At 30.6% G+C, this 27,938-nt stretch overlaps 4 protein-coding genes across 6 annotated transcripts; 2 read left to right on the forward strand and 2 right to left on the reverse strand.

Annotated features, from left to right (window-relative positions):
- The first annotated feature begins 1,459 nt into the window (after positions 1-1,459).
- Positions 1,460-16,519, forward strand: LOC130898788 (proton-coupled amino acid transporter-like protein pathetic). 2 transcript variants are annotated; one of them, XM_057808302.1, is made up of 9 exons: positions 1,460-1,638; positions 8,562-8,609; positions 9,679-9,758; positions 9,817-9,903; positions 9,962-10,112; positions 10,255-10,376; positions 14,409-14,769; positions 14,835-15,013; positions 15,069-16,519. In XM_057808302.1, the coding sequence occupies exons 2-9, from the start codon at positions 8,607-8,609 to the stop codon at positions 15,589-15,591; spliced, it is 1,506 nt and encodes a 501-aa protein (XP_057664285.1). In that variant the 5' UTR covers positions 1,460-1,638; positions 8,562-8,606; the 3' UTR covers positions 15,592-16,519. The 2 variants fall into 2 exon arrangements, with proteins under 2 accessions (XP_057664285.1, XP_057664286.1); XM_057808303.1 differs by lacking the exon at positions 8,562-8,609 and having other exon boundaries at positions 1,478-1,638.
- A 566-nt stretch (positions 16,520-17,085) lies between these two features.
- On the reverse strand, positions 17,086-23,875 carry LOC130898787 (serine/threonine-protein phosphatase 6 regulatory subunit 3). 2 transcript variants are annotated; one of them, XM_057808299.1, is made up of 15 exons: positions 23,473-23,875; positions 23,208-23,275; positions 23,070-23,149; positions 22,732-23,005; positions 22,192-22,362; positions 21,956-22,134; positions 21,072-21,345; positions 20,721-20,999; positions 20,236-20,300; positions 19,978-20,167; positions 19,836-19,922; positions 19,679-19,779; positions 19,006-19,259; positions 18,635-18,941; positions 17,086-18,556 (listed from the first exon to the last, which is right to left on the reverse strand). In XM_057808299.1, the coding sequence occupies exons 2-15, from the start codon at positions 23,259-23,261 to the stop codon at positions 18,496-18,498; spliced, it is 2,376 nt and encodes a 791-aa protein (XP_057664282.1). In that variant the 5' UTR covers positions 23,262-23,275; positions 23,473-23,875; the 3' UTR covers positions 17,086-18,495. The 2 variants fall into 2 exon arrangements, with proteins under 2 accessions (XP_057664282.1, XP_057664284.1); XM_057808301.1 differs by having other exon boundaries at positions 22,192-22,329; positions 23,473-23,700.
- A 76-nt stretch (positions 23,876-23,951) lies between these two features.
- On the forward strand, positions 23,952-25,618 carry LOC130898715 (mitochondrial carrier homolog 2-like). Its single transcript, XM_057808187.1, has 6 exons — positions 23,952-24,354; positions 24,408-24,492; positions 24,544-24,709; positions 24,769-24,900; positions 25,050-25,236; positions 25,291-25,618. The coding sequence occupies exons 1-6, from the start codon at positions 24,256-24,258 to the stop codon at positions 25,543-25,545; spliced, it is 924 nt and encodes a 307-aa protein (XP_057664170.1). The 5' UTR covers positions 23,952-24,255; the 3' UTR covers positions 25,546-25,618.
- Positions 25,619-25,667: 49 nt separating this feature from the next.
- LOC130898913 (transmembrane protein 258) lies at positions 25,668-27,351 on the reverse strand. The gene is made up of 2 exons (XM_057808514.1): positions 27,334-27,351; positions 25,668-25,965 (listed from the first exon to the last, which is right to left on the reverse strand). Exons 1-2 carry the CDS (start codon positions 27,349-27,351, stop codon positions 25,726-25,728), a joined length of 258 nt encoding a protein of 85 aa, XP_057664497.1. The 3' UTR covers positions 25,668-25,725.
- Positions 27,352-27,938: the final 587 nt, after the last annotated feature.

Below are 27,938 nucleotides of genomic sequence, written 5' to 3' on the forward strand. Positions count from 1 at the left end.
ACCTTCTTCGATGCAGTCCAATTCGAATTGGTACGATCGATTGAATATTTTTTCTATAAAGATCGAAATCCAAAATGTTACACGTGAAATTGATATACATCATTTATCTACTATATATAATACCTTTATGCATATATCTAGGATCGTAAATTCCTTTGTCTCTATCCGTCGTGTATTTGTTAAACATTTCGTGAATATAAAAATCTTCTTTTCCGGGTCGCGTTAACCAAGAATATCTCAAAAAAATTATCATTAAATAACCGTTTTAAACTGTAAATTTTCGTAATTAATAAACCCCCTTTAAATAAAAAATATGAAACGACTATGTCTAAAGAATATTCTCGAGCGCCATCTCGACGAATTAACCGTAAGTACGAATATGAATTAACGTAGATTCGTTTGTGGTAAACTTGGACACTTGGATAACAGATGGCGTAAACGTTATTAAAACTAATTTTTAAATTTACCTTTCTTTCAACATCATTTTTTCCAAAATTTTCGGATGAATAACTGTGGGTTTTTTTTCGGGTAACTCATCGTCGGCATACTCTATCGGTACGCAATATTTCGCTAAATTACTTTGAGTCACTCTAGGTCTGTCTGTAGCCGTAAATTGAGACGACGATCTAAGTGTCCGCGCCACATCCCCTATATAGTAATCTTTCGGTTGGCGAGGGGGTAGGGTAAACATTATTATTATCGGAAAAAATAATTAGAAATGAAACGATTCAAATTAACAACTGTCAATATCTGACAGTATTGAGGGATGAATTTCATCATGCTTACCAACCGCTTTGGTAACTTTCGAAACTATTGCATCATGCGATGTATGAAATAATGCACATTACCTGTGGTAGTAGGGATGAACGGAAATACGCTGCGCATATGAACGTAGTATTAGTACGGAGGATTGTGAACTAACTTTTTTAATGCTTAAAAATAATCGGTAAATATTATTATTTAAACTCCCCCGGTAGTTTTTATTTGTTTCGGTATGAAAGAAAACGAATCGAATATACGTAATAGAAATTAATTAAGAACAAATTGATCTTTATTAGCAGGGGTTTTTTGAATTAATTATAAACGTTAAAAATAGATCGGAAAAACCTGATTGGAATTATACAGATAACCTATATTTTGCAATAATAACATTTCAGTAAGACGCATTGATTTAAAATTATTTTTTACGTTCGTATTTATGATATATTACGTAAATAATTAATATAATAATACAAATATGAAAAAAATCGATATAGTAGAGGCGATTACATACTGCGTTTCTTTATAGATTTTTAGTATATTGTATTTGAATCGGAAGAAATGAACGAATCGAACTCTACAATATCTAAAAAAAATATTTTTTGCTATAATTAAAATTTTTATATAAAATTTTACGATGTAATACAAATTTTTTTTAACGGATATATTTTACCGGACTAACGAAACTAACGGGTGGGGGTCGATATAAATCGACACCTTCTAAAGCGGGAATCGGCGGCGTCAAGTTACTAGTAACTCACGAACATTAGTTTACGTTAGACTGTAGTCAAAATTGTTTTGTGTATATTCGTTATCGTGTAGTTATGCTTTTGATAACACAATAATATATATTTATTTATTCAAAAATACGTAATTTAGGTGAGTTTTCTTTCAATTTAAAATCGATTTTTTTCAATAAAATAAAAGTATTAGCACAAATTACTTTTTTAACAACTTTAAAATACATATATCATCGGTAGATACGTTTTTAGTGTATTTTCAAACGATTTTTTTGAAACAGTTTATTCATTTCGAAAAATTCATCTTATAATTAAAAACATATTGTAGTATAACCACCACGTGTAAGCTACATAACCTAACAAATCATTTATATATCGATACGAGGTGATATACAACGAAATCTGATTGAAATAAATATTAAAATATTATACGAGGGTTATAAGTAACGTTTATGGTATTACAAAAATGATATATGTGTGAAAATTTCATCATCCCTTCTTCTTATAGTTAAATTTAGATATTCGTCTCATATATATAGGGTGATACAAAATAATTTTCTATAATATACGAAATTAATTTAAAATCTATTGTTGGTAATTTTTAATTCGTGTTAATTAACCTTAAAAAAGTGCATTCACTTTGTATACGATTTTAAACTATGCGCGTGTTTATTTTTAAAAGTCTGCTGACCGCGAACGAGACCGAATTATTTTCAGAGAATCGTTATTCGATTTAAAAATGAAATAGTACGTTTCGTATTAATCCCCTTCATCGTTTCCTCCGACGACATTGAATAAATGAACCTTACGATGAATGGGTCTTATGCGGATGACGTAATTTTTTTTCATGGTTTCGTTATCGATATTTTATTTTAAGCGATTTTTATATCTAGAAAGCAACTACAATAAGTTAGTTGATAACTGGATGATGATAATAATAACACCGTAACTAATCTAATCGATAACTTAGTCAGCTAAAAATTATGACGATATTGTTTATTTTTAAATGTCTTTTATAGTGTATGTTGGAGTTACGGGGAATTACCGATTTTATTGGAATGATTTTGTAATTTTTTTATATATTTTTTTACGTGGAAATTATGTCAATAATAGTAATGAAATTCAGTAAATTGAATAACGTGTTGATTAGAATAAAAAAAAAATTGAAATGGCAGACGTCGCTTCATTAAAATTATCACACTTGATGACGCAAATCCAATTTTTCCAATAATAATTTATTATTTTGAATGAAAATTGACGTTCTGTTTTGCATATAACCAATAATAAAACATGCGAGTGGGTAGTTTCTTGATTTATACACCAAAATAATTATCTAATTTCAGAAAAAATACGAAACCTTGTAATTTACTTTCCTTTTTCTATATATTTGCCTGTATCTCACAAACTGTACCTTTATATTTTAGCTCTATTAATTTATTATAATATGTGAAATGTCTAAATTTTTAACTATACTAGTTTCAATTATAGAGGGTCTTGTAGTTTGCTTTCACTTTTCAATGATACACCTTCGTAACTTATTCCATAACTCCAAAACCTAACCAAATATAGATTTCCATTGGGGTTCTATCGGTTGAACAGAAATTGATATTTAATTATGGAATTTTTCAAATTTCTAACTTTACTGGTGTCCATTATACAGGGGCTTGTAGTTTGCTTTCACTTTTCAATGATACACCCTCGTAACTTATTCCATAACTCCAAAACCTAACCAAATATAGATTTCCATTGGGGTTCTATCGATTGAACAGAAATTGATATTTAATTATGGAATTTTTCAAATTTCTAACTTTACTGGTGTCCATTATACAGGGGCTTGTAGTTTGCTTTCACTTTTCAATGATACACCCTCGTAACTTATTCCATAACTCCAAAACCTAACCAAATATAGATTTCCATTGGGGTTCTATCGATTGAACAGAAATTGATATTTAATTATGGAATTTTTCAAATTTCTAACTTTACTGGTGTCCATTATACAGGGGCTTGTAGTTTGCTTTCACTTTTCAATGATACACCTTCGTAACTTATTCCATAACTCCAAAACCTAACCAAATATAGATTTCCATTGGGGTTCTATCGATTGAACAGAAATTGATATTTAATTAAGGAATTTTTCAAATTTCTAACTTTACTGGTGTTCATTATACAGGTTCTTGTAGTTTGCTTTCACTTTTCAATGATACACCCTCGTAACTTATTCCATATCTCCAAAACCTAACGAAATATATATTTCCATTGGGGTTCTATCGATTGAACAGAAATTGATATTTAATTATGGAATTTTTCAAATTTCTAACTTTACTGGTGTCCATTATACAGAGGCTTGTAGTTTGCTTTCACTTTTCAATGATACACCTTCGTAACTTATTCCATAACTCCAAAACCTAACCAAATATAGATTTCCATTGGGGTTCTATCGGTTGAACAGAAATTGATATTTAATTATGGAATTTTTCAAATTTCTAACTTTACTGGTGTCCATTATACAGGGGCTTGTAGTTTGCTTTCACTTTTCAATGATACACCCTCGTAACTTATTCCATAACTCCAAAACCTAACCAAATATAGATTTCCATTGGGGTTCTATCGATTGAACAGAAATTGATATTTAATTATGGAATTTTTCAAATTTCTAACTTTACTGGTGTCCATTATACAGGGGCTTGTAGTTTGCTTTCACTTTTCAATGATACACCCTCGTAACTTATTCCATAACTCCAAAACCTAACCAAATATAGATTTCCATTGGGGTTCTATCGATTGAACAGAAATTGATATTTAATTATGGAATTTTTCAAATTTCTAACTTTACTGGTGTCCATTATACAGGGGCTTGTAGTTTGCTTTCACTTTTCAATGATACACCTTCGTAACTTATTCCATAACTCCAAAACCTAACCAAATATAGATTTCCATTGGGGTTCTATCGATTGAACAGAAATTGATATTTAATTAAGGAATTTTTCAAATTTCTAACTTTACTGGTGTTCATTATACAGGTTCTTGTAGTTTGCTTTCACTTTTCAATGATACACCCTCGTAACTTATTCCATATCTCCAAAACCTAACGAAATATATATTTCCATTGGGGTTCTATCGATTGAACAGAAATTGATATTTAATTATGGAATTTTTCAAATTTCTAACTTTACTAGTTTCCATTATACAGGGTCTTGTAGTTTGCTTTCACTTTTCAATGATACACCCTCGTAACTTATTCGATATCTCCAAAACCTTTCGAAATATAGATTTCTATTGGGGTTCTATCGATTGAACAGAAATTGATATTTAATTATGGAATTTTTCAAATTTCTAACTTTACTAGTTTCCATTATACAGGGTCTTGTAGTTTGCTTTCACTTTTCAATGATACACCCTCGTAACTTATTCGATATCTCCAAAACCTTTCGAAATATAGATTTCTCTTGGGGTTCTATCGATTGAATAGAAATTGATATTTAATTATGGAATTTTTCAAATTTCTAACTTTACTGGTGTCCATTATACAGGGCCTTTTAGTTTGCTTTCACTTTTCAATGATACACCCTCGTAACTTATTCCATAACTCCAAAACCTAACCAAATATAGATTTCCATTGGGGTTCTATCGATTGAACAGAAATTGATATTTAATTATGGAATTTTTCAAATTTCTAACTTTACTGGTGTCCATTATACAGGGGCTTGTAGTTTGCTTTCTCTTTTCAATGATACACCCTCGTAACTTATTCCATATCTCCAAAACCTAACGAAATATATATTTCCATTGGGGTTCTATCGATTGAACAGAAATTGATATTTAATTATGGAATTTTTCAAATTTCTAACTTTACTAGTTTCCATTATACAGGGTCTTGTAGTTTGCTTTCACTTTTCAATGATACACCCTCGTAACTTATTCGATATCTCCAAAACCTTTCGAAATATAGATTTCTATTGGGGTTCTATCGATTGAACAGAAATTGATATTTAATTATGGAATTTTTCAAATTTCTAACTTTACTAGTTTCCATTATACAGGGTCTTGTAGTTTGCTTTCACTTTTCAATGATACACCCTCGTAACTTATTCGATATCTCCAAAACCTTTCGAAATATAGATTTCTCTTGGGGTTCTATCGATTGAACAGAAATTGATATTTAATTATGGAATTTTTCAAATTTCTAACTTTACTGGTGTCCATTATACAGGGCCTTTTAGTTTGCTTTCACTTTTCAATGATACACCTTCGTAACTCATTCCATAACTCCAAAACCTAACCAAATATAGATTTCCATTGGGGTTCTATCGATTGAACAGAAATTGATATTTAATTATGGAATTTTTCAAATTTCTAACTTTACTGGTGTCCATTATACAGGGGCTTGTAGTTTGCTTTCTCTTTTCAATGATACACCTTCGTAACTTATTCCATAACTCCAAAACCTAACCAAATATAGATTTCCATTGGGGTTCTATCGATTGAACAGAAATTGATATTTAATTAAGGAATTTTTCAAATTTCTAACTTTACTGGTGTTCATTATACAGGTTCTTGTAGTTTGCTTTCACTTTTCAATGATACACCCTCGTAACTTATTCGATATCTCCAAAACCTAACGAAATATATATTTCCATTGGGGTTCTATCGATTGAACAGAAATTGATATTTAATTGAGGAATTTTTCAAATTTCTAACTTTACTGGTGTCCATTATACAGGTTCTTGTAGTTTGCTTTCACTTTTCAATGATACACCCTCGTAACTTATTCCATATCTCCAAAACCTAACGGAATATATATTTCCATTGGGGTTCTATCGATTGAACAGAAATTGATATTTAATTATGGAATGTTTCAAATTTCTAACTTTACTGGTGTCCATTATACAGGGGCTTGTAGTTTGCTTTCACTTTTCAATAATACACCTTCGTAACTTATTCCATAACTCCAAAACCTAACCAAATATAGATTTCCATTGGGGTTCTATCGATTGAATAGAAATTGATATTTAATTATGGAATTTTTCAAATTTCTAACTTTACTGGTGTCCATTATACAGGGGCTTGTAGTTTGCTTTCACTTTTCAATGATACACCCTCGTAACTTATTCCATAACTCCAAAACCTAACCAAATATAGATTTCCATTGGGGTTCTATCGATTGAACAGAAATTGATATTTAATTATGGAATGTTTCAAATTTCTAACTTTACTGGTGTTCATTATACAGGGTCTTGTAGTTTGCTTTCACTTTTCAATAATATACCCTCGTAACTTATTCCATATCTTCAAAACCTAACGGAATATATATTTCCATTGGGGTTCTATCGATTGAACAGAAATTGATATGTAATTATGGAATTTTTCAAATTTCTAACTTTACTAGTTTCCATTATACAGGGTCTTGTAGTTTGCTTTCACTTTTCAATGATACACCCTCGTAACTTATTCCATATCTCCAAAACCTAACGAAATATATATTTCCATTGGGGTTCTATCGATTGAACAGAAATTGATATTTAATTATGGAATTTTTCAAATTTCTAACTTTACTAGTTTCCATTATACAGGGTCTTGTAGTTTGCTTTCACTTTTCAATGATACACCCTCGTAACTTATTCCATATCTCCAAAACCTAATGGAATATAGTTCTCCATTAGAGCTCTATCGATTGAACAGGAATTGCTTTATAATTGTGGATTGTTTCAAATTTCTAACTGTACTGGTATCCTTTATACAGGGTCTTGAATTTGACTTTTTAGATTTATCACTATATAAATGAATTCCCTTCTTACTTTTTTTATATCTCTAAATCTGTTAAAAATAGAGCTTCGTGGTAAAATTCTATGTTTTTAGGAAGAATCCCTCTATGATTATCGAAATTTTCAAATTCACAAATATGCTAATTTTCATTATACGGGGTCTTGAAAGTTCACTTTCATCATTAACATATATCAAATCGAGTTTTCTCGTATTTCCGTTCAAAATAGAGCGTCATATAATTATCTTATCTCTGTATATAGACACTTTAAAGGATGCACGAATAATCCAATTGAAAAAACGTGATCTATTTTTAGAATACTTTTAAATCGCGTAAATATTTAAATAAAATGCAACACAACTTTTTATTCGTATAAAGATTACGTCAGAAACTAAAACACAGAATTATCTGATCCTCGTGATCCCATCACAATAACTACCAGATAAGATTTTTTTATTTAATCTACTACTGGCGCCACTCGTACATCAACGTGTCGTCGACAATTACGTTTCCCAAAATTTTCTTCTAAATGTGAAAAGTCAATAAAATTTTACACGATTAAAAGCCAATGAAATTAGATCGTAAAACTCGTTCCAAAATTACTTGGCTACTTTAATTGTTTAAATATACAAGGGCGATACTAAAAGTTTATTAAAAATACGTATTTTTAAAATTCAAATTGTTATCGATCGGATTCGATATATTCCAGTTTCAATTTAAACCCACATTATCCGATAATGTGGGTATCAAAAACAATTTATTTAAATTTCACATATTATGCGGGTGTTTGTTTGCCAAAAATACGTTTCAAAAGAATAGTTTATAAATATGGACAAGGTTAATCAATTATTATTATTATTACTTCTGTTTTGAGCGCAATATTTATAAATAATAACAATCGGGTTTAAATGATGATTTGATATTAAAAAAAAAAACATATACGACGCTACTACGAGGGTTGTCGCGAATGAACATTTTGGGATCTGAGTCTATCGAAGGTATTGTATATTAATCAAACGCCTTGCATTACTTTTGTTCATTTCTTTAGTCGGATAAATTATTCAGAACTGTTTTTATCGATCTTTCGTGCTGATTCACGTAAACTTTTCCCTCTAATGTATCTATTGTACCCTGTTTCATTGTATTGTTGTTTTGAAATCTTTCGGGAATCGACATCAATCCACTTAAGAAACTTGGCTATTATTAAAGAATCAACTTCGTTAAATGTAAATTGGGAAGTCAACAATTATTTGTTATAATTTAATCTGTGTTTTTTTGTTGCTACGATTTCTTTGTTACAGATATATACTTCTTCAAACAAAAACACACATCGTTTATTATTCACTATGGTAAGTTATGTTTATTCAAAAATATGATAATGAAATCGCGTATAATTGTTTGTATTCGAAAAAAAAACGTTTTTTTCAAGGTCGGTTTTATTTTTGGATGATCAACGTAAATATTATTAATTCGAATCATTCAGAAACGAGTTTTAACCATTAATTTTTCGTTTTTTTTATATTCCTATGAGATCGCGTCTCTTTTTAAGACATATAACACCCTGTTACGAAATACTTTAATATAATTACGAGGGATGTACGAGATATTTAAAAAAATGTTTGTTTTTGGTAGACAATACTTTTCAGGCAACCCTCGTACTTACATATCGACATCTTCCGATTTCTTTTTATCACCTTTCTCAATTAATTCATTATAGAACTGAGTTATCGAAAAAAAAAACGTTTTTTTTCTAGGTCGGTTTTATTTTTGGATAATAAACGTAAATATTATTAATTCGAATCATTCAGAAACGATTTTTAACAATTAATCTTTCGTTTTTTTTTTTATATTCCTATGAGATCGCGTCGCTTTTTAAGACATATAACACCCTGCTACAAAATACTTTAATATAATTACGAGGGATGTACTAGATATTTAAAAAAATGTTTGTTTTTGGTAGACAATACTTTTCAGGCAACCCTCGTACTTACATATCGACATCTTCCGATTTCTTTTTATCACCTTTCTCAATTAATTCATTATAGAACTGAGTTATCGAAAAAAAAACGTTTTTTTTTCTAGGTCGGTTTTATTTTTGGATAATAAACGTAAATATTATTAATTCGAATCATACAGAAACGATTTTTAACAATTAATCTTTCGTTTTTTTTTATATTCCTATGAGATCGCGTCGCTTTTTAAGACATATAACACCCTGCTACAAAATACTTCAATATAATTACAAGGGATGTACGAGATATTTAAAAAAATGTTTGTTTTTGGTAGACAATACTTTTCAGGCAACCCTCGTACTTACATATCGACATATTCCGATTTCTTTTTGGTACCTTTCTTAATTAATTCATTATAGAACTGAGTTATCGAAAAAAAAAACGTGATTTTTTTTTTAATTTCTAGTCTACGAAATCTCAAAACGCCGAAGCGGAATTAGACAGTTTTTTACCGCAAGATAATTCTAATACTAACGGAATAACAAAGTAAGAATGAAATTAACGAAAAATCGAATTTCTTTTACTATTTTTGTAATTATTTTAGATATAAACTTTCTTCTACGGGTGATGTGGAATCAAATCACGCGGTTTTCGATCCGTTCAAAGCCAGACAACTTGCTCACCCTGTATCGTAAGTTTAAATATCGATACGATTAGGTCAATGCGTCATATTGTTAATTTTTTTTTAGTAATTGCGATACTCTCACTCATCTTTTAAAAGCTTCCTTAGGAACCGGAATATTATCCATGCCGGCGGCTTTTAAAGCTTCCGGTTTAGGCATGGGGATTTTTTTAACGATCGTAGTATCGGTCATTTGTACACATTGTTCATATATTTTGGTAAGTTAACCACCAAACACTTCAATCAATCGAAAATTGAATCAATTTACGTTTAAAATAATTACTTTTTCAATACCCCCGGTAGTACATTTTTATACGTTCCTTGATTATGTCTTTTGGAAATGTCTCAAAACGTTTTTAGGTTACGAGTGCTCACGAATTATATAAAAAAACGAGACGCACCCAAATGAGTTTCGGGGACGTGGCAGAAGAATCCTGTCTAAGAGGTCCTGCATGGGGTAAAAAATTCGCGCCTTACGCTAGGTAAATATAATTTTCATTATATCCCCCGTATAATAAAACCGCATTGAAAATATGTTTATATTCAACTTTTTTTTTATATTTTTTATAAATTCGATTTTTTTCGTATACCGGGGTGTTACTAAATTCGTTATATATCTCTAATACCAGGGTCGTACAAATTGATTTCAATAGACATTCGAATTGACCAAAAAGGAAAACTTACAACATCGAAATGAGAGTAAAAACATCGATAAAAGCCTAAATTCGTTCTAAATTTTCATGAAATCGATATTCTTTTATACCGGGGTCGTGCAAATTGTTTTCAATAGACATTCGAATTGACCGAAAAGAAAAACTTACAACATCCAAATGAGAGTAAAAACATCGACAAAAGCCTAAATTCATTGTAAATTTTCATGAAATCGATATTCTTTTATACCGGGGTCGTGCAAATTGTTTTCAATAGACATTCGAATTGATCAAAAAGGAAAACTTACAACATCGAAATGAGAGTAAAAACATCGACAAAAGCCTAAATTCGTTCTAAATTTTCATGAAATCGATATTCTTTTATACCGGGGTGGTACAAATTGATTTCAATAGACATTCGAATTGACCGAAAAGGAAAACTTACAACATCGAAATGAGAGTAAAAACATCGACAAAAGCCTAAATTCATTGTAAATTTTCATGAAATCGATATTCTTTTATACCGGGGTCGTGCAAATTGTTTTCAATAGACATTCGAATTGATCAAAAAGGAAAACTTACAACATCGAAATGAGAGTAAAAACATCGACAAAAGCCTAAATTCATTGTAAATTTTCATGAAATCGATATTCTTTTATACCGGGGTCGTGCAAATTGTTTTCAATAGACATTCGAATTGACCAAAAAAGAAAACTTACAACATCGAAATGAGAGTAAAAACATCGACAAAAGCCTTAATTCGTTCTAAATTTTCATGAAATCGAGATTCTTTTATACCGGGGTCGTACAAATTGATTTCAATAGACATTCGAATTGACCAAAAAGGAAAACTTACAACATCGAAATGAGAGTAAAAACATCGACAAAAGCCTAAATTCGTTCTAAATTTTCATGAAATCGATATTCTTTTATACCGGGGTCGTGCAAATTGTTTTCAATAGACATTCGAATTGACCGAAAAAGAAAACTTACAACATCGAAATGAGAGTAAAAACATCGATAAAAGCCTAAATTCGTTCTAAATTTTCATGAAATCGATGTTCTTTTATACCGGGGTCGTGCAAATTGTTTTCAATAGACATTCGAATTGACCGAAAAGAAAAACTTACAACATCGAAATGAGAGTAAAAACATCGACAAAAGCCTAAATTCATTGTAAATTTTCATGAAATCGATATTCTTTTATACCGGGGTCGTGCAAATTGTTTTCAATAGACATTCGAATTGACCGAAAAGGAAAACTTACAACATCGAAATGAGAATAAAAACATCGATATAAGCCTAAATTCGTTCTAAATTTTCATGAAATCGATATTCTTTTATACCGGGGTCGTGCAAATTGTTTTCAATAGACATTCGAATTGACCGAAAAGAAAAACTTACAACATCGAAATGAGAGTAAAAACATCGACAAAAGCCTAAATTCATTGTAAATTTTCATGAAATCGATATTCTTTTATACCGGGGTCGTGCAAATTGTTTTCAATAGACATTCGAATTGATCAAAAAGGAAAACTTACAACATCGAAATGAGAGTAAAAACATCGATAAAAGCCTAAATTCATTGTAAATTTTCATGAAATCGATATTCTTTTATACCGGGGTCGTGCAAATTGTTTTCAATAGACATTCGAATTGATCAAAAAGGAAAACTTACAACATCGAAATGAGAGTAAAAACATCGACAAAAGCCTAAATTCATTGTAAATTTTCATGAAATCGATATTCTTTTATACCGGGGTCGTGCAAATTGTTTTCAATAGACATTCGAATTGACCAAAAAGGAAAACTTACAACATCGAAATGAGAGTAAAAACATCGATAAAAGCCTAAATTCATTGTGAATTTTCATGAAATCGATATTCTTTTATACCGGGGTCGTGCAAATTGTTTTCAATAGACATTCGAATTGACCAAAAAAGAAAACTTACAACATCGAAATGAGAGTAAAAACATCGATAAAAGCCTAAATTCGTTCTAAATTTTCATGAAATCGATATTCTTTTATACCGGGGTCGTGCAAATTGTTTTCAATAGACATTCGAATTGACCGAAAAGAAAAACTTACAACATCCAAATGAGAGTAAAAACATCGACAAAAGCCTAAATTCATTGTAAATTTTCATGAAATCGATATTCTTTTATACCGGGGTCATGCAAATTGTTTTCAATAGACATTCGAATTGATCAAAAAGGAAAACTTACAACATCGAAATGAGAGTAAAAACATCGACAAAAGCCTAAATTCGTTCTAAATTTTCATGAAATCGATATTCTTTTATACCGGGGTCGTGCAAATTGTTTTCAATAGACATTCGAATTGACCGAAAAGAAAAACTTACAACATCGAAATGAGAGTAAAAACATCGACAAAAGCCTAAATTCATTGTAAATTTTCATGAAATCGATATTCTTTTATACCGGGGTCATGCAAATTGTTTTCAATAGACATTCGAATTGATCAAAAAGGAAAACTTACAACATCGAAATGAGAGTAAAAACATCGATAAAAGCCTAAATTCGTTCTAAATTTTCATGAAATCGAGATTCTTTTATACCGGGGTCGTACAAATTGATTTCAATAGACATTCGAATTGACCAAAAAGGAAAACTTACAACATCGAAATGAGAGTAAAAACATCGACAAAAGCCTAAATTCGTTCTAAATTTTCATGAAATCGATATTCTTTTATACCGGGGTCGTGCAAATTGTTTTCAATAGACATTCGAATTGACCGAAAAGAAAAACTTACAACATCCAAATGAGAGTAAAAACATCGACAAAAGCCTAAATTCATTGTAAATTTTCATGAAATCGATATTCTTTTATACCGGGGTCATGCAAATTGTTTTCAATAGACATTCGAATTGATCAAAAAGGAAAACTTACAACATCGAAATGAGAGTAAAAACATCGACAAAAGCCTAAATTCGTTCTAAATTTTCATGAAATCGATATTCTTTTATACCGGGGTCGTGCAAATTGTTTTCAATAGACATTCGAATTGACCGAAAAGAAAAACTTACAACATCGAAATGAGAGTAAAAACATCGACAAAAGCCTAAATTCATTGTAAATTTTCATGAAATCGATATTCTTTTATACCGGGGTCATGCAAATTGTTTTCAATAGACATTCGAATTGATCAAAAAGGAAAACTTACAACATCGAAATGAGAGTAAAAACATCGATAAAAGCCTAAATTCGTTCTAAATTTTCATGAAATCGATATTCTTTTATACCGGGGTCGTGCAAATTGTTTTCAATAGACATTCGAATTGACCGAAAAGAAAAACTTACAACATCGAAATGAGAGTAAAAACATCGACAAAAGCCTAAATTCATTGTAAATTTTCATGAAATCGATATTCTTTTATACCGGGGTCGTACCGATTGTTTTTGATATACAATATCGAAGAGAATGGAAAACTTATTCGACATGAAATATACCGAAATTGATTTTTGTATCAAGATTTTGTTAATTTTTTCACTAGATTTACTCAGAAGAGTAACAACAACGAAATACGAGGGATAATCGTAATTAATTTTGAAACAACAAAACAAATACAGATTGTTCGCTCTATTTCTCGACTAGCTCCCGTATATTTGAAAAAAAAATGTTGTAGACTATTTAGTGAATCGTCTCGTATTTATAACCGACACGAAAATATTTTTTTTTCATATATTTATCAGGTGTTGTTACGTTTCTAACAAAGATGTTCATTTTTTTGTTAAAGTCCTGATATAGGACCTTTTCCTCTGCATGCTAACGCTTATTTTGATGGTCGAACGATTATTCTTGATTTACCAGGGTGTTAATAATTGTTTTATTTCAATTGCAGACAAATAATACAAATCGGTCTTCTTGTAACGTATTTTATGACGTGTAGTTGTTACACTGTGATAATGGCGAACAATTTCAACTACGTCGTCAACCATTACATAGGTTACGAAATAGAAGTTCGAAAAACTATAGCGATTTTATTGGTGCCGTTAATATTTTTGGTATACGTACCGAATTTGAAATACCTGGCGCCGTTTTCGATGGCCGCGAACGGTTTCATGGCCGTCAGTTTAGGCATAACTTTCTATTATTTGGTCATAAATTTGAAAGAAATAAATTCCGTACCGATGGTAGCCCCGATCAGTACCATGCCGATATTTTTCAGCATCACCATATTCGCCATCGAAGCTATCGGCGTGGTAAGTTGATACATCAACGAAATTTCGTCGGATAAAAAAATATTTTTCCATTTTTTCGTCTATAGATAATGCCGTTGGAAAACAACATGGGATCCCCGCAATCTTTCGTAGGATTATGCGGTGTTTTGAATCAAGGTATGAGCGGAGTTACCCTCGTATATATCTTGATAGGATTCTTCGGGTATTTGGCATTCGGCGATAACGTCGCAGGCGCGGTTACGTTAAATCTCCCGAAAAACGCTTAGTAAGTAAACATTTATTTGTTTTATAACCCTCGTAAGTGTGAAAATTTGTTTCAGCGCCGCTCAAGCCGTCAATATATTAGTGGGGGGAGCGGTGTTTTGTACGTTCGGGCTGCAATTTTACGTGTGCATCGACATCATGTGGAATTTCATCAAAGATCGTTACGCTAAACGACAACAACTCGCCAATTACGTAATGCGTACCGTAATGACGTTTCTTTGCGTTACGTTAGCGATAGCGGTACCGACGATCGTGCCGTTCGTTTCTTTGATCGGGGCTTTTTGTTTTTCGATATTAGGTCTGGCGGTACCGATCGTCATCGAAATGTTGACGTTTTGGGATAAGGGATTCGGAAAATTCAATTGGAAAATTTATAAAAATATCGTTGTAGTTGTAGTGGCCGTTATGGCGCTCATTTTCGGCTCTAAATCTGCCATCGAAGATATAATCGAAATGTATTCGAGTAATGCTTTATTGAATAATGATACTTTGTATAATTCGACGTCGGTTTCTTCCATAAACGCCTCATCGATTCTAATCGAAACTACGACGGATTTATCGTTGAATTCGACTGCGTGAAAATGGGAAAATTCGCTAAAAAAATGTGATTTTTTTTTTATAAAATTTTGTATCATCCTGTATATATATTCCTTTCGAAGAAATATTTTATCGAATTGGCATTTGAAAGCAAAATTAGAAAGAAATTTATCAATTTTCAGGGGGCGATTTATAAAAACTGGAAAATCATTTTTTCTGTGATTTTAGATAAAAAAAAAATCGAGTTTTAACCTTTTTTCTGTGATTTTTGTTATCCAATTTATATGTATATGTACCGAGTAGTATTTTATATATATTTTTTTGGTATTTATTAATATTTTAAAAATTTTTCCGCGGCTTTTTCTTCGATATTTCCACATTTAACAAAATTATAAATAAATCGATCGACATATATTTGAAACACCCTCGTAATATTGATAACATACTAAATGATCGAGAGAAAGCCGCATCACCCTGTACGTATTTAAAATTAATATTAAGTAATTTGTTACTTATATTCTTTACCATTTAGTATAATTTTTTATAATTATTATAGAAGTTAAATTTTTGGTCATTTTTTAAATTTAAAAATTCTCATTTTTTTCCTATCGACCACTGAAACTATCTCACATCCCCCGTGGATTCATACTTTATTTTCTTTCCCTTTTTTTTTTCACCGGCAATTAATATTTAAACCTTTTTAACCCCATTCCATCTATACTACAACATTAATTTATAATATTTATATACTGCTCTACGTAAAAACATTATTTTGCAAACTGTGTCTCGAAAATGAAAAAAGTTACTTTTTGTTATATTTTTTCAGTTAGTTATCTTATGCCCACGTAAAATCTCCCTTAAAATAAGGGAATAATATTTTTAGATGGCTTTCACCAAAGCTCCCTATAAAAACTTTAATGTAGTGTAGTTAATTTACTTTATACTTAATAAATAAATTTTTTATGTAAAAGTGTTTATTTTCCCAACCATTAAGTGTAGTGCGGGTTGCATTTAAAAAATATAAAATGAAATAATAGATTAATACTAAGTACGCCATCTAAGGCAGAATGTCTAAACTACAATATAAATTCTATTATTTAACTCAATGTGCAGTTTATTGAAGAAAACAGTTTGGGTATTATCGAGCAGATGGCGCTGCGTGTATTAAAAATGAAGTATAACAATGGAGGACTATTTGAATAATAACGGACTCGCCCTCTATGCCAGAGGGTACAAAGTACACCGTAAACCCCACTAATATTTCACTGCACAGTAATTTGGAAGAAAAAGTTTGGGTATTATCGAACTGATGACTCTGCGTTGAATAAAAAAGAAAATTCAGCAATGGAGGACTATTAGATTAATACCGGACACGCCCTCTATGCCAGAGTGTCCAAATTACGTTCTAAAATCCGCTGCATAATAAATTTGAACGGAAAGTTTGGATATTGTCGAACAGATGGCACTTTCAAAAAATATCCACATATAAACTTTTTCTGGTTTTCTCGGGGTTTTAGGTTTAATAATTCAAACAAATAGATAAAACGATATTTTATTTCTACAGTATTAAGAAATTTATACCTAGTATAGTAAGAAAATCACTTTTTTCGTGAATTTCCTCTCGCTATACCAAATAAGTGGAAAACAACAAAACAAATTTGGTAATTAAATAAACGCAAATCTTCAAATAACAATAATGTGATCTTTTATATATATATGTATAATTAATTACCTAGGCACTGTATATAATGAGAAATAGAATATTAAGAACGAGCCATTTTTTAATAATATATATAATTCATCCACTATTCAAACGTATATATCTATAATACAAATCTGAGAAAATTTTCCGTCGAGAAAAATCGAAATTTTTCAATAACTCATCGCACCACGGTCCATACACCTCGACCGACATCGATTCCCGAACTTCATTTTTTTTTTCAGTGTAAAACTACCCCGGACACGTAATTATTATCTGCACCCCGACCGACGTTTTATTGCAACCGTATTTCATTCGATACGAGGGTGATACGAAAGTTTCGTTTCATTCCGAAGCCGCGATTTATCGATTCGACAATTTAATTGACGGTTTCTCGTTCGAATGGGAAATAATTTCGAAATAAACGAATTTTTTATCGATTAAATTTATTACAGAGGCACGCGATAAAGTAATACGATTAAATATGATACGTAAAAGCAATTCTTTTTATTGATGTATTTATAATCACGTTTATCACAAATATGACGAAATGGAATTTCGAGCGACGCGGTTAATCCGTATTTCAATTGAATAACTTGAAAAAATAAATTTGTTCGGCCACACAAACGACCTTATTCGGCCCCGATGGATTTTCTACCTTTTAAAAATTGTGTTAGCTAACCGTCGCGACACCGGTTAGTGTAAGAAGGGCTTTATTCGGTTTTAAGTATTTTTTCAAACTATTTAAAGAGATATTTGTTATTTGCGAACCGTGGCCGCGCCGGATACTGTACGAAAGGCTTTATACATATATAAAAAACAGATAAGCGAAGAAAAAAATGGATTTAAATATTTTGTGAAACTATTAAATGATAATTTCCACTATAACGGACCATTAGCGGCGCCGGTTGGTGTACGAATGGCTTTAGAAAAAAAATAAAATTTTCCGGTTTTTCGACGTTCGAAAAAAGATATTCGATACTGAAAAACAAATAAATAAGTACAACAAAAAATAGCATTTAATTGAGCCTAATTCACCAAAAAAAAAAAAAAATGAAATTTGAAATTTTCAAAATTTTTTTTAAACAATTATTTTATTTTTTTTTTTCTGGTGCAGGCCCACGTTTTTGTTCTAAATTTGTTTTACATTTTAATCGTTATTATCAATTTAAAAAATATTTTAATACTAATTTTTTATTTCCGTTTTTTTGGAAAGCAAAAAAAATCCGTTTCGATATGTGATGCGCTCAAACTTTTTTCTCTTTATCATCCTCGAGCTGCGAATCGCTACTATCGCCGGCTACGCTTCTAAAATCCACCCCACAAAAAAAATCAGTTACGAATACGAATAAACAAATAAAAAAAAATAAAAGAAGAAATACTCACTTGGACGGTTCGACTATAACGCTCTGCTCTACCATCTTTTCGATATCTTCGATCAAATTAGCCGCTCGATCTCCCGCCGCACTTTTAACGTTACAATCCACACTCTCCACTTTATTCTCCTCCACCTCAATTTTCTTTTCCTCTTCGTTCGTTTCCGGTGTATTAACATCGAATCGAACCGAACTGAAATCCGCCCAACCTCCGACGGTATCTTCGCTTTGACCGGCCGCCTTCCAAGGATCACTGCCTCCAAACGACGTCGAATCCGACGTCGTTTCTTCGACGGCGATTTTCGGCGAAGTCCAAGCTACGAAAAAAACAAAAAAAATCGTATGTAAAACGATTAATTTCGATTTATTTATCGTACTCACGATCGATTTCCATGTTATTATCGTCGTTTCCGGTCGGTAGTTCTTCGTCGCTATCGCTGCTATACGCCGCTTCGTTTCTGTCGTTTTTTTCTATGACAGTTTGAAAAGTGTGTTCCCTGTCGTCGAATATTTGATCGTCGGCGTCGTCCAAAGTATTTATACTTTGGGCGCAAACCTGTTTGAATATTTCCTGTTGTTGAACCATATCCCCTTCCGATAAATCGAAATTCATTTCCACCCTCGGTTCGATCGATCTAAATATTACGAAACAACAAAAAATTCAACACACTTTTCGATAATAACCCGTATATCGTAAATTAAATTGGGAAAAACCGATAATATATTTGTAGAATCTTTATATCGCCCCTCGTATCTTTACTGAAATTGAGAATAATGAAAATAAAATTTCATTGTACGATTCTCGTAACTTTTTATTAACCCTCGTATATAGAAATAAACTTATTCATTGTAATAACTTCTGAATACTATTGATTATCGACATTTATTTTAATCGAACGCCATCTATAAGCTATGATCTTAATCAAAGAAATATAAACGTCGATGTTATAGGAAACTGTAATGTAAAATCTCGTAGTTCTATTAAAAAACAATAGATCACGCTGTGAATTATTTAAAGAAATTTTCAAGTGGAAAATTTGAAAGAAAAACTTACTGGAGCGTATCGTTTCCGAGATTGAAAGCGTCGTCGCTGAAACCGCTGTAACCTTCTATAAATTGTGACGTCGAATTCTGTATCTGATACTGGAAGAACATCTGAAATAACTGTAGTATAAATACAGGGGGAAACAATTGAAAAAAAAAATTAGTACCTGTTGTTGTAAGGCGCTCGATTGAGGAAAAGGGATGTCGCCGTAATCGTCGTTATTATCCACCGAACTATTAGGATGCGCACCCCCCTAAAAAGAAAATTCCCCTTAAAAAACGAAAAAAAAAATATTAAAAAAAACTTACTAATAAAGTTTCTTGTATTTTATTCGTTTCCTCCAATGTGGTTTCCTTGAATTCGTCTAAAGACTTAGCGACTTCCGGTAGATTATCTTTGAGATAATGTCCCAATGAATTGTTACATAACGTTACGATTTTATTCATTATACTTATCAGATGACCCATGTATCCTTTACGGATACCGTGTAATTGGGATCTGATGAAATAATAAGAGAGATAATTGAAAAAAATTGGGGGGGAGGGAGGTAATTGGGTTTAACTTACTGTTGTTCGTCGTTCTCTTTCCAAGCGTTTATTATTCTTTCGATAACTCTACATTTAGATAACAACTGCAAGGAAAAATATGAAATTTATTATACTGGCTGTCTCAAGTAAGAAGGAATAAGTGGAAAGATGTATTTGACGAATATTTGGAGAAAAAATGTAAAATTAAAAATTCATTATACTGAATGTCCCAATTAAATGTATCTCATAAATATTTTGAAAAAAAAATTACAAAATTTAAAATTCAACAATATGAAATTGTTTTAAATTCCAAATTAGTAGTAATAGTAATTTTTCAACAAAACATTGAAAAATTTAATATTAAGTATACTATATGTCCCAATTAAATGTCTCGAATTAGTAGATTTTATGGAAAATATTTCTGTATAAAAAATAAAAAAAAGATCAACAAATCGAAATGTAACAACAAATCGCGATATTAATGATAAGTACGTCCCATATGAATAAAATCAAAAATTACTCACGTGTTTACTTAAGGCATTAGAAGTTTCGTCGTTATCGTCGGACGAATGAATTTTCAAAGCTCCCATAAGGCAATTTTCGACCTGAGTATGCAAAAAATTGTTCCACTGATATTTAAAAAACAGATCCAGCAACAGGGACAACGTTTCGTTCATTTCGATTTCCTTCAACAATTCTTGATTATTAGTAGATATCAAAGCAGAGAATAATTTCGTTACTTGCAAACGGATATTACCCAAAGGGGGATCCAATATACCAACGGTAGTCGATACGGGAATTTGCTACAAGAAATGAAAAAAAAAAAAAGGAAAATCAAAAAATCGATATAACTGAGACGATTTCGATAATATCACCTTCGGAGGATCTACGAGCAAATCATGAAACTGTTTGATTCGATCCTTCATCACTCTTGTCGTATTCGATATGCTCCTTTGTTTTTGTTCATTATCGCAAATTTCTTCGTTGATATTCGTCCCATACAAATTTTGTGTCGAACTGAATTTCGAAGCGTTTGATTGATTGAAATCCAAAAGTGATATGATCACTTGGATACCGCCGACTATTGCGCTTTCACTTTTCTCCTCGCCCGATAAAATGTAATCCAATAGAAGCGATATCGTTTCGGAACTGGAACGATATAAAAAACAAAATTCGTGACATTTGAACTAAAAATAAATTCTGTTTTTAAAATCAATCAGAAGTTTCGGTTCAGGTCATTTGAACTACTGCGACAATTACCATATGAAATCGATAATCTTTTGGATGGAACATTTGAGCTACTCGCGGAAGAAATTATGTTCTAGATCATTGGTAGTATTGAATAGGTTGGGTCATTTGAACTACTATGAAATTCAGCCATTCCGATTATCCACAAATTTTTAGGTGAATCATTAGAAATTACGTTCTAATATCATTAGAAAGTTTTGTTTCAAGTTATATGAACTACTAAGACAAGTAGAAAAAATTATTGAGCTCAAAAACATCTGGTAGAATCATTTAAACTAATTTAAGAGAATATTTTTAGATCAGATCATGTGAAACGATATTTTTTTTTATTTTTGGTTAATTATATCACTTAGAAACTCAAATTCGTCATTTGGATTACCCACACACTTTTGTATGAGTCATTTAAACTACTATGTTATTTGAATCGTTTATTTAAGCTCAGGAGAAATTTTTGAGGTACGATCATTTGAACTACTTGATGCAAAACTCAATTTGAGTGAAATATACTTACGATTCCAAAGTGTTAAGCAAAGGATCCGGATCGACTCTCTCGACGGCGTTCTTCTGATTATCTCTAGCTATCCTAATGAAATCACACAACAATTGAGCAACGTTATAATGCCTCTCTTTATCTACTTTAGGATTCAGAAGAGATATCAAAGATTGTATGATATTTTGACTGTCTAACCACTGAAAATAGGAAAACTATCCATAAAACCAAAAGTTAATTACAGTATTTACACTCACATTCAATATATTCTGATTCATTTCAATACCTTCGACTTGCGTCATCAATTTGAGCATGAGATCCATGATGGCGGAAGTGCCTAAGTGTTTGAGCAGTAACGATATGAAGGTGTCTTTAGCTTTTAAAAAATCTAGGACCTGTAAGCACGTGAACTGATACGATAGCCAGTTCTGTTTCCGTAGGAATACCAAATTCACCACCATATAAACATTTTTTTGTGTTCGTAGCAAAAAGAAACGAAGAAAAATTCGTATTATAAATCAATAATATCTAATAATAAATCTAACTATTCATATAAAAGCCGAAGCAAACTATCCAGTATCACAAGTTTTATAATAAAAAAGATTTTAATCGATTATTTTAGTGGAGTAGTTCAAATGTACCGTGAAGATAAATCGACATATGAAACAAGTGATACTGAATAGTTTTTTGTTTTTTGGAGCAGTCAGTGAATCTGAATTCCAACAAAATATATAAAAGAAATTAAATAAAAAAGCGATAAAATAAGCGGTTAATAAATATGAAATAATATCACAAACCTGCTCAGTCTTCTTAGCTATAAGGGCACCCATAACTTTACTAAAATACGAAGCTAATAGTGGATTAACTGGTAGATCGGACTCCAAGAATGTATACAACTTATCCAAAAGTACTTTATCACTAGCCAATTTTTCGTTTAAAGCGGGTACATCACAAGTAAGTAATTCGCATGCTATATTCGGATATTTAAATCTACTCCTCTCTTCGATTTCAACAGAAGGTTCTTTCGTTATCAAAGAGATTAGTTCTTCCATAATTTCGGTTTTTTGTAGACTACAAAACAATTTATAAAAAATATCAAATGAATCGTATATTATTATATAAAACGCTTACTTACAATTCTATAAGCATTTTATTTTGTAGTCTACATTCGTTAATTATATCTTCAGAATCCATAATTTCTTGTATAGTAACATCCTATTAGAAATAAATATTCAAATATACAAATAAATTAATGTTATTTTAATATACATACCTCTTTGGCTAACAGAGCCTCAATTTGGGTAGAAGTATTATGTTTCCAGAACATGATAGTATAATTATCTGTAAAATGCAATTATTTCGAAATAACAACAATGATATAATAAAAAAATTTAAATAACAATATACGTAAAAATTAGTTTCTGTCAAACAATATAAATTACTTTAAAATACTCAATAACACATATAAAAACGTATATTATATAATGATATAAAATAAAATTTCAAAGAATAAAACAGATTAATAAAAAAATACTTACTTTAGAGTTATTGTTTTACAAGTTTTAGTTTGGGTTCATTTAAAATTGATATATAAATGTTCACGAATCACAAACACAAATCCATTAATTCTAAATATCATATCACAAATTTCACTTTGATTAAATAATAAAAAACGTATGTTATTCGTAATAACCTATTAATGAAAATAATTCCGTAGAATGGTACAAACGATCCGCCATTCCAAATTCACAAAGCACTTGTTGAAATTCGACGCGATGACAGATGCGAAGCGCTAAATTCAAAAAATAATGTATAAAATTATAATAATTATACAAATAGTTGCTATAAGATAATAATCTATCATATTGTTATAATAAAATGCCTTATATATACGATTATAAAAGAAATAATCAATTAATATTATTTTAAATTATGTTTCTATATACGGTACAATCGGGAACTAAATGTTCTTCTCCTTTTTTAAAAATTGACATTCACAAGTTAGAATTGTGTAAAAGAAGAAAAACAGTGTTACCAAGGTACGAATATATCTATAACCCTAGTTACCGTTCCATAATAAATCAATTTATAATAAATCGTGTGTAGTTAAAATATTTATTATCTATTTATTATTACATAACGGTGCTAGAATTTATTAAAATGCTATCATAAGTATTCGATATATAAATTATATGTTAAAACCTCGTGATCGAAGTGCGTGTATGAATGTATATTGAGTAGCCGCGATTTTTTTGACAGTTTAGTGCATACACCTGTCTTGTGCCCTAAAATTTTTCGAAAAATTAATTATAATTCTTATAATGTCAAAACATAAAGATAACCGTTGGTCTAATTACGCGCTGAGAATTATAATAAATACAGTATCCCATCCATTCGAATACGCGAAAGTATTAATACAGGTTAGTTTTCATATTTTTTCCATCGTATATCATCCTTAATTTTGACATTTTAGATCGGCTACGAACCGATTCCACCAAAAGCTACAAAAACCCTATTCGGAAAACACGCTCTTAAATTACCAAACATTTTTGAATATGGTAATAAATTATAACATGTAAATTTCCCGTTTAAATAGTTTTTTTTTGTAGTAAAACATATTAAATCTGTCGACGGGTTCGTTGGTTGTTACAACGGATTAGCACCGAAAGTATGTGGAAATTTAATGAGCGCCATCGCTACACAAAGACTTACGGATTATTTCCAACCCCCTGTAGAACAAGAAGATTTAGATGAAGAACCAACAGATGAACAACAGTCAGTTTTGATTTACTCTATAAAATATTTATTATTGTCATGTTTTGTTATTATTTTAGGAGAAAAAATTTTATAAGAGCCCTTAAATGTGAAGTAATGACGCATTCGGTTGCTATAGTCGTTAGTCAACCTTTTCACGTGATTACGGTTAGAATGATGGCTCAGTTTATTGGAAAAGAAACTAAATACGCGTAAGTACAATTATTTATTAATAAAATAGTGTTATACCAATAAAAGTTTTTTTAATGTTTTTATTTTTTTGGTGGAATAAACCGAAGATTAACCCTAATTTTTGCTTTTGCTATAATAATTGATGGAATTGTAAAAATATGATTTTTAGGGGTATATTCAGTTCAGTTCAAGAGATTTACCGCGAAAACGGACTATTAGGTTTTTTTAGCGGCTTAATACCGAGACTTATCGGTGATATATTGTCGGTATTATTGGCCAGCGGTTTAACATACATCATAAATAGATATGTTATAGACGAGAAGGAATTGAAAGTTTATACCTCACCAACCATGACGGTAAATATAATTCCCCGTCGATTACGTACTTTTCTAATAAAATTTTCCTTTCAGTTTTTATCGACGACCATAACTTATCCGTTTCAAGTTATATCGAACTGCATGGCGGTAACTGACAGTGGTTTAACCGCTGGTTCACCCCCGTATATGCCTCACTACAAGAATTGGATCGATTGTTGGGGCGATTTATCCAACAGGAATCAATTGAAGAGAGGATCTAGTCTATTAGTTCGATATTATGTCGGTCCTTCTATAATAATCGGAGGACAACCTGTACCGTTTACTACTAACAATGATAAATTGATGTAAAATCGCACTTTTTAAATTATTTTTTACAATATTATAACGATTTTGTTTGTGAATAGAAAAATCTAGTTACTAATGTTGTTTTATTTAAAAAAAAAATCACCTTTCAAATGAAACCCAAAAAATAATGTTAAAACGATGTATTAAAACAAAACATTTATAAAACGAAAAAATATTTGACACTTAAACGTATATACCGACCGATAATAGTAAAAATAATATGCCGAAACCCGAAAAAATTGAAGCTACCAATGCCACCATTAATTCTTTTCGTAAACTTCTCGTTTTCTTCGTACTGGTCACTTCGTATACGAAAAACCAAGCCGTAAAAAATATACCAATCCCCAATAAAACTAGAGTTAAATGCGGAAACACAGCGGGGTTCACCGGAGACGTGTATCTCACTAATTTCGATGTATCTACCTAAAAAGACATTTCTAAAAATTTGATTCTAAATTTACAATAGAAAAATATTTACCATTATGTATTATTGCAAACGGAGCTATAGATATTTGTATATCAAAAAACGTGGACAATTTTTTAAAGATTATTATTAATTTGTGTATAACAAAATGTCAAAGTCAAAAACGTCAAATCGAAATAGTACACGTAAAAAGTGAATGCTTAATAGAGTGAGAAATACAAAAATATAACTCGTTAAAAAGAGATACAAAATTGTTAATTTATAGATCTGAAATACAAGAATAAAAATAGTGAGGCATATGAATATAATGTGATAGAAAGAGATACGTAACGGATTTAGATTGAGCAAAATCAAAACAGTGAAGTATTCAATTATAATGTGTTAAAAAGAGTTCGAAAATCGCACTGAATACAAGTCATCAATATAATTGTTTTTGAAATAGAAATTATTGAATTACTAACAAAAAATGTGAATAATTTTTAGAATTATTAATTTTACACGTAAAAAGTGGACGCGTAATAGAGTGAAATATACGAAAATGTAAAATATAACTTGTTAAAGAGAGATACATAATCTATAATTAGTAGATCTAAAATATAAGGTTGACAATAGTGAGGTATACAAATATAATGTTATAGAAAGAGATACATAACGGATTTATATTAAGCAAAATCGAAACAATGAAGTATGCAAAATAGTGTAACTAATTATGTTATAACAACTTTTTACTATTAACTACATAATGAAATGTATAATTCCATAATGTACATTCAAAACTTAATGTAGTAATCCATTTCGATACGATATTACTATCTTATATCATTCCTAGATGGTAGCACGCAACGTATATTCATTAATAAAGAAATTATATTAACACCAATTATACATATTGATAATTGGTAATTATAATATTTATTTATTTATCGCATATTCTAACATAGATTATGCGTATAATAATCACTTACTATGTGAGAAAAAAATTAATATTTAGTTTTATAAACAAAAATAAATTCGTTTTCAAAAAAATATATGTATATAGTTATGTACAAACATTATTTAGACAATTTTTGCTTCTAGAATAAGGTAATTTTCGAAATACAGTGTGAGGTGAGATTATTACTTTAACGGAAATATAATTTCTCAATGAAGAAAAATTACAGTTATAGTAAACTAGTATAAATAAAACAAATTGTATTAGAGCGATGGTGTATTAAAATTTATTTAAAAAAAAAACGTCGATAATTTGAAAAAAAAATTATTTACATAATAATTATAGATAAATCTCTATCTCTCTCTTTCTCGTCTCTCTGCCCGATTTGTTATGAGGTCATTAAGTACTTTCCTAAATTTTTTAGATCGTCCCAAACATTTTCTACGGCTGACATAGTAGTAAAAATTAATAGGGATAGAAGCAGAAAATAAACGAGAAGGGCGAGAGGCATCAGCGTACGGCGTGAAGGAAAAGCGTTTCAAAATTCGCAGTCAGTTTATTGTAGTGGTCTCACTGTGTAAGGAGAGCTTCTGTGTTTTGTTTTTTTTTTTCGAAAACTTTCATTTCGAAATAAATCATTTTAAATGAGCAATGTCTAAGAGACATGTCGCTTATATAAAACCAGACGAACCTAGTTTTCTTAAAAAATTGAAAAAAGAGGCCGAATATATCGAAGGACCTACAGTAGATACTAAAGTAGGTTAGGATATCCCTGTATGTTGGATTTTTTTTTCGTTAATTTACGTAATTTATAGCGTGAACGATACGGAAATATTTCCGAAGAAGATTTATTAGATACTGAAGAAGAACAACCTACCGTTGTAGTCCTGAAAACGGGGGATCTAACAGTAGAAGAAGCCAAATTCGAAGAAGAGAGGTTAAAGAAACGTAAGTCGATATTTTGATTCAAATTTAACTTTAACGTGTCTCATTCACTTAATATATTAGATAATACGACGTTTAAATATCATTATATATGTA

Source organism: Diorhabda carinulata, chromosome 10 (assembly GCF_026250575.1).
Source record: "Diorhabda carinulata isolate Delta chromosome 10, icDioCari1.1, whole genome shotgun sequence".
In the NCBI taxonomy this organism is placed as follows: Eukaryota; Metazoa; Arthropoda; class Insecta; order Coleoptera; family Chrysomelidae; genus Diorhabda; species Diorhabda carinulata.

Coding starts and splice junctions, on each gene's coding strand:
- LOC130898788 (XM_057808302.1), top strand. Junction 9,759..9,816: donor AATACTAACGGAATAACAAA/GTAAGAATGAAA, acceptor TAATTATTTTAG/ATATAAACTTTCTTCTACGG. Junction 9,904..9,961: donor CAACTTGCTCACCCTGTATC/GTAAGTTTAAAT, acceptor ATTTTTTTTTAG/TAATTGCGATACTCTCACTC.
- LOC130898787 (XM_057808299.1), bottom strand. CDS start 23,261: ATGTTCTGGAAACATAATACTTCTACCCAAATTGAGGCTCTGTTAGCC. Junction 23,150..23,207: donor AGGCTCTGTTAGCCAAAGAG/GTATGTATATTA, acceptor TATTTCTAATAG/GATGTTACTATACAAGAAAT. Junction 19,260..19,678: donor CTCGGAAACGATACGCTCCA/GTAAGTTTTTCT, acceptor CGTAATATTTAG/ATCGATCGAACCGAGGGTGG.
- LOC130898715 (XM_057808187.1), top strand. CDS start 24,256: ATGTCAAAACATAAAGATAACCGTTGGTCTAATTACGCGCTGAGAATT. Junction 24,901..25,049: donor GGAAAAGAAACTAAATACGC/GTAAGTACAATT, acceptor TATGATTTTTAG/GGGTATATTCAGTTCAGTTC. Junction 25,237..25,290: donor ATACCTCACCAACCATGACG/GTAAATATAATT, acceptor TTTTCCTTTCAG/TTTTTATCGACGACCATAAC.